Below are 6,451 nucleotides of genomic sequence, written 5' to 3' on the forward strand. Positions count from 1 at the left end.
ACTATATTAATGAAATAACCTTACAATTTATGTCAACCCTTAGAATTTTGAGTTAAAAAATTTGAAGCTTTTTATAGCATTTATTGCAAAAAATTTTATTACTAATATTAATAAAATTTTTTTCCTATTAGTAATTACACTTTTAGATAGTCGAATAAAAATCTTGCTTTTCAAGCTTCTGGAAAGCTTCATAGAAATTTTTAATTATGTAAAATATTTATGAGATTGAACGTTAGCGGATTAAGTAAAAACTCGATATGCAATTTGTCAAATGAAAATTCACAGTTTTAATGAAAGAAATACAGTAGTGGTTTCACGAGTGTACTTATTTGAAGCATTGTTTATTTTGAAATTAGAATGTATTTTATTTCTATACCTCGATTTAACACACATAATTTACTAGTAAATATACGTATACATTCATATAAATATTATTATACCAATGTGGATATTATAAATACATATCCACATAATCAAAAATATTGCAAAATGATTTGAAAGCATAATAATTTAAAAAGTTTAATAAAACTTAGTGAACTTGAATTTTTCATTTAGAGTACATGCTAATATAATGTACACATATGTATGGATATGTGCACATACATACATATTATATTTATGTATAAAGCGAAAATATAAAAAATAATAAAATAATTAAAATTACAAAATAACTGAACTCATATATTATTTTTACCTCCATGAAAATAAAAGACAGGTATACATAAAGTAATAAAAAATAAAATACACTTACAAAATTACGGTTCACAATTTTAAATCAAGCGCTCATACAGTCAGCCAACATATCACACAAACTTTTGACCTTATACAAAAGTCACTACAAAAAATTGCTGGAAAATAAAGTCAAGAGATTTTTTACCTCTTTTTTCGGTTTTTCATAACAAAATTCTTATAATTAAGGTCAAATCTGCAATAATTGTGCCACAAGAAAAAAACAAAGAAAAATTTCAAAAATTCATCCATTCGTTATAATAAAAAGTACTTTAATTATAAATGTTAAATTATTAATTAATACAATGAATGCTTCTTGTTTTAAAGCTAACATACAGATTGGTGTAAAATACCAACAAACACACGTTTTTCTATTTTACAAAATACAAAATGTGTTGAGTTTTTGTTTCTTTACACACTTATGCATATATAGAGTAAATTTTAATCTGAAATTAATTGATTTTCTTATATTAATCGATTTCTTTAAGTAATGACTGACATTGAACTATATAAAACCATAAAATTTATTTTCTATTTATTTGTTCATAAAAAAAAAGAGTTTAATTTTTAATTTTATTGATTGATGATAGTAGTTGATGGTCTTTTATTTTATTCATTTTTTCCCTTCAACCGAAACCAATTAAAATCAAATGCTATTAATTAAATTTTACCAACACATAGTACATATACTATGTATGTACATTATTGAGAGGAAATTATATTTGTTTATGTGTTGGTTCTGTTTTTTGTTATTTATTAGAAAGTAATTGTAAAATGAATTCTGGAAAAAAATTTTGATTTTATGCTGTTGAAAGTAAAAATTTTAAGAAAGAAAAGATTTTTTTTTACATTATCGATTGTCTGAAATTTTGTTATTTGATTGGAAAATTTTTCCAAAAATATTTTTAATTTTTCAAAATTAAAAAAGCATTTTGAAACAAACTCCACGTGAAAAACGTTGTAAATTTTACATGATGGTCCTTTCTAGACAGACTTCCCATAACTACAAAAACTGGAAATATTCTCTAAAGGGCATCAACTAATTTCATCTTTTTAATCTATAATGGAAGCATATAGGAATCCCGCTGCTATTATCGAGAAATAAGTGGATTTTTTGATTACAACCAAAAGATAACTAAATTTAGAGTAAAATTTTAAGATAATTCTTCTTGTTGATAATTATGCTTATCGTATGATTTTAACAAAATAGAGGTTCGGCGTCAATTTGAAATTTGTGGATTGACTTTCCTCTAATGCTTTCAATATTTTATTAAAAATACAATATGTACCAAGTGCAAATCAGAAATTTATGTAATCTACATTAGAGGATAATTAAAAAGAGAATATCATTTTTTCATTACAATCATGCATCAATAACTTATGCCTACAAGTATCGCGCCTATTTTGATTGTATAATTTATCAGTCTAGAATCAGAATTATTAATTTTAGTTATTATGCATTATCACTTCTTATAATATACATACAAGTAAGATTTAATTTTCAATTTAAATTAATTTAACTTTAATGGAATATCTAAACCAGTTTTTTGTTGTTTGGAATGATTAATTTGAATAAATCTCACGTATGCTATGCTTCAGACGCACTGTTATGCTATATTAAATTTACAACTATATCAAACCAAAAAAAAATTTTATTAATCATGCTTTTATCGATCTCTTCAGACACAAAGAACAAAAAAAATTCGTACGATTTAGCTTTTTATGGTTCGATGAGAATAATTTTATACTCTGGCTTTGATTGAGGTGTGACGGTATGAAGAAAAAACGATATTTTTAGATTATCTCTTTAAAATTGAAAATAAAATAAATAAACTTGAATCAAAGCAATAGCTTCTAAAGTAGCACATTTCTTTGAAACATTTCTTTTATTACAACACAAAGCCGTACTAAAATTATAATACCAAAAAGAAATTATTGCATTCATTCTGGAGTAAAAGGAAAAATTTAAAATGCATTAACCGAATAGTGGAATTTTATGTTTAATTAAGCGAGTTAAAAAAATCCATTAAATTTTTTGGTGGTAAGCATTTTTACTACTGCATTATCGTAAATATAACAGGTCAAAAATAAAAATTTTACTAATAATTGCCGGAGGAGATAACATGGTGAGAAAAAGTTGGAAAAATTATTTCTAAACGAGTTGAATTGTTTATCAATGTCCAGTAGCTGGTAAAATTGGACTCATGCGATTTTCCTTTTAAGAGAAACATGATGTTAAAAATTTAAAGAAAAGTAGATTTAAATGATGATTATTTGACGGTAAATTTCAGTGATGATTATTTGACAATCCCATTCGCGATAATAGAACCGGGTAGCTACTTTTAGCAATAAATTGTCGTACACTTAACGTAAGTGGTATTTTTAAGATTTTTAAGATTGTAACTTTCTACCTGTGTAGATACAAGTAATGCATAGATGGACAGACAAACAGATGGAAAAGTGACATAGAAAGGCAATTTTGATACAAAAGTACTAAAACATTTTAATAAAATTATTATCATGCTATGACTAAATTAGTCACAGCGTATAACAATAATTAACTGACGCGCTTTATTCAGTCAAAAAGATGAGTCTTCTAATATGCTACATAATTATAGGTATGCATGTAGTTTGACCAAATTTTTTTACGCGCGAAGCACATAGTCAGATCTGTTACCTTTCTTTAAACACGTAATAACGGCAAGATTATAGATATTTGGAAAACCGGTTTGCCATTGTTTACATGGAGATTCTTATAATTCTTTTAAGAATTCATATTTATATTTTACTCTTCTAAAAATTAATAAGTTTTTTATTTATGTATAAATTCCTTACTCGAAACTTTTCGTCAAAACAAGTTTAGTTTCTAAACTACATAAATTATTTTTACACATTATGGGTAATAAGTTCAATTATTTCAAACATACTAGAAAGTATTTAGTACGCATTTAAATGAACGAAAAGTGCATTTGAAAATAGGTATATATGTATGCAAACTGACGCTGTGTGTAAAGGACTACATTATAAATTGAGAATTTTACATTTTATTAATTGTTGAAGAAATGAAATGACGGCTTTATTGCTACTCTCATATATCGCAAATTTCATAAAATGAAATGAAATTGAAAAATAATTTCGTTCATAAGCTGATTTAATTAAAAATGTTTAATTGACAATTTAAGACCTCATTTTCTTCTTTTTTAGTTTCTTAGATAAGTTTTGATGTTGTATGGCATGGACCTAAACTGTTGCCCCAAGATACAAAAATTTCTGTATTCGAATTTTCTATTTGGTTATTCTTCTTTGCATCTTCCTGCTTTTAGAGTTTTTCGCAATTATATTTATGAATAATAATATTGTTGTTGTCTCTTTCAAAATACTCAAAATGGACCACTTTTTTCATTTTCAATTTCAAAAACATTAAACTCTAATCTTACATATCACTAATTTTAAAATTTTCAAAAAGAAAAGCAAATTGTTTTTAGAAGTTTTAAAGCAATTGCACATCAATGGAGTAAAGTCATACATCTGACGTTATGGAAGTTATTGGTTGTTCTAACTTTAAGAATAAAAAGTATATTTTGAGTAAAATATATGCCAGATTTTGTTCTTTCCAGCCTATTCAGCATAAATTTTTAAAAAAATATTATGCATAACTACTTTTCATTATTCACGATCTGTCACGAAATATACTAAAATGGCATCACTGATTTTGCTCATTTCAAATATTAAAAATTAAATTAATTTGAACGGACTAGTTGCAATATTTCAAATACACCTAACACTCTACCCGAAGGATTTCTTAAGTCAGTTACAGGGAAATGCAACCGGAAAAAAATATTGAGAGCTCCTGTATTTATTATTTATTTTGATTACCTATACTCAAACCTATAATGCCAAAAAAATAAAACTCCTGTCATATTTAAATTCCCATTCTAAAAAATAATACCTTTAATTACATATATTTATTTGTTAATTAATTAGATTAAAGTTAAATAGTTTTAATTTAACTAAATTTTGAATTAAACCAACTATAAAATTATTACGATATTTGAAAGTTCAATATCAATTCCACGATTCTCGTTTTCAATATTACAAATCATTTTGTTTTATTATTATGCCCCCTTTTTTCAAAACCTTAAATGTATAGTCAAAAGTCCATTTCAAAAACATAAAGAAATAATAACATAAAACCACAAATAAAGTCGCTTTAAAATCATTGGTCCATGGATAAACCCGATTATTCCAAATCATTGAACAAATTGTTGAAAGATTTGCCTAATTATTGTTTTTAATACCAGAAATATAATTTCGAAAATGGTTTTTATAACAATGTACATGTGTTTTAAACCAAATTAAAAATTTTAAGCAATAAAACCGATTTAAAATAATAACAATTACCACAACAAAATATTTAGAATAATAATTATAATAAAATTAAACAAAAGGCAAGACAAAATTTACTTACTTTATCAAAATTTTTCATTTTTCCAAAAGTTTCGTAATTAATTTCAATTTATTAAACAAAAATGAAACAATTTTTTATACACCTTTTTTAAAAAATAGTAAATTTAAAATAAAATCAGCAAAAATGTCTACCGTTCTCTTTAAATTTTTAAATCAATAAATCTGTTCTTGACACAAAAACTTTATAGACCACAACAGCCGCAATTCATTCAACTTTTCTTTAATTTTTCTTTTCCTAAAGAAATTTTTTTTATTATTTTAAAAATTTCACTTGGAGAAATCATCAAATATGTAGGTAAATTTTATACTTTGTATTCATAAAATTTCAAACTTTATCTAAATATGCCGGTTTGAAAAATAAAGAAAAAATATAAAAAAATCTTCAAAATTGTTATTTTTATTTTTTAATCATAAGATAATGTGCGCGACCAACTTAAATTAACGTTCGTTCGCTTTCAAGCCTTTCAACAGACTGAAAATTAAAGAAAAAAGCGGTCGTGTTTACTTTATTTTGTCTTATTGAGATTATCATCTGATCAATTGAATATTTTAAAGTGCAGTTGAAAAATTATTCTTACTATTTGCCCCACCATTTAAAATAAGTTTTTTTAATTTTAAATATAAAATTAAAAATCTGTTAAATTAATAGTTAATTAATATTGATATTTAAAACTATATTCAGCATAACAGTACTTTGTAACCAATTTTTTATAAGTTATGAATAATAATTTAATGTGCGGATGTATGCCAAAAGGGACATTAAAAAAGGTCCAATTAAATTAAAAGTATTTTTAATAAATTTGATTTGAATTTTTTATAGATCGAAACTGAACATAATAAAACTAATTTGATTTAGAATTTTAGTGAAATGGCATTTCATTTACCGTTAGCTTCCTTCATTCGTAGAAATTTAAAAAAGTTTGCAGTTTCGGAAAACTCAAATTTTACAAATTTGAAGAGCCGATAACTCGAGGGGAGGTGGATATGGAAAAAACTTTTCTTCTAACGAAATGAACTATTTATCAGTATCTGAAAGTTGGTAGAATCTTAGACCTTACGTTATCAAAAATTTGGAAGAGATTTCTTACAAATAAGTATGGTATGCCGCGGTAGCAGAAGTCAACAATTACTTTTCGGTGTTTGCAAAATCTCAAAAATGCTTGTAGTCTCGCTTGTCTAAAAAGTATATAAAAAATAGATAAAAAATGGCATTTTCAGGGTTTTGAGGGGTTATAGTTTTTATAGGTGGGGGGAT

The 6,451-nt window shown here is 24.8% G+C and overlaps 1 protein-coding gene across 1 annotated transcript in view; it reads right to left on the reverse strand.

The window, feature by feature from the left end:
- LOC129611205 (uncharacterized) overlaps positions 1-5,692 on the reverse strand; it is a 28,436-nt gene extending 22,744 nt beyond the window's left edge. Inside the window, exon 1 of the mRNA XM_055524196.1 lies at positions 5,198-5,692. Within this exon, the coding sequence (XP_055380171.1) occupies positions 5,198-5,215 (18 nt within the window). The 5' untranslated portion in view covers positions 5,216-5,692. The remainder of the gene's footprint in view (positions 1-5,197) is intronic.
- Positions 5,693-6,451: the final 759 nt, after the last annotated feature.

This window comes from Condylostylus longicornis, unplaced genomic scaffold, assembly GCF_029603195.1.
Source record: "Condylostylus longicornis isolate FDR11 unplaced genomic scaffold, ASM2960319v2 ptg000048l, whole genome shotgun sequence".
Classification (NCBI taxonomy): Eukaryota; Metazoa; Arthropoda; class Insecta; order Diptera; family Dolichopodidae; genus Condylostylus; species Condylostylus longicornis.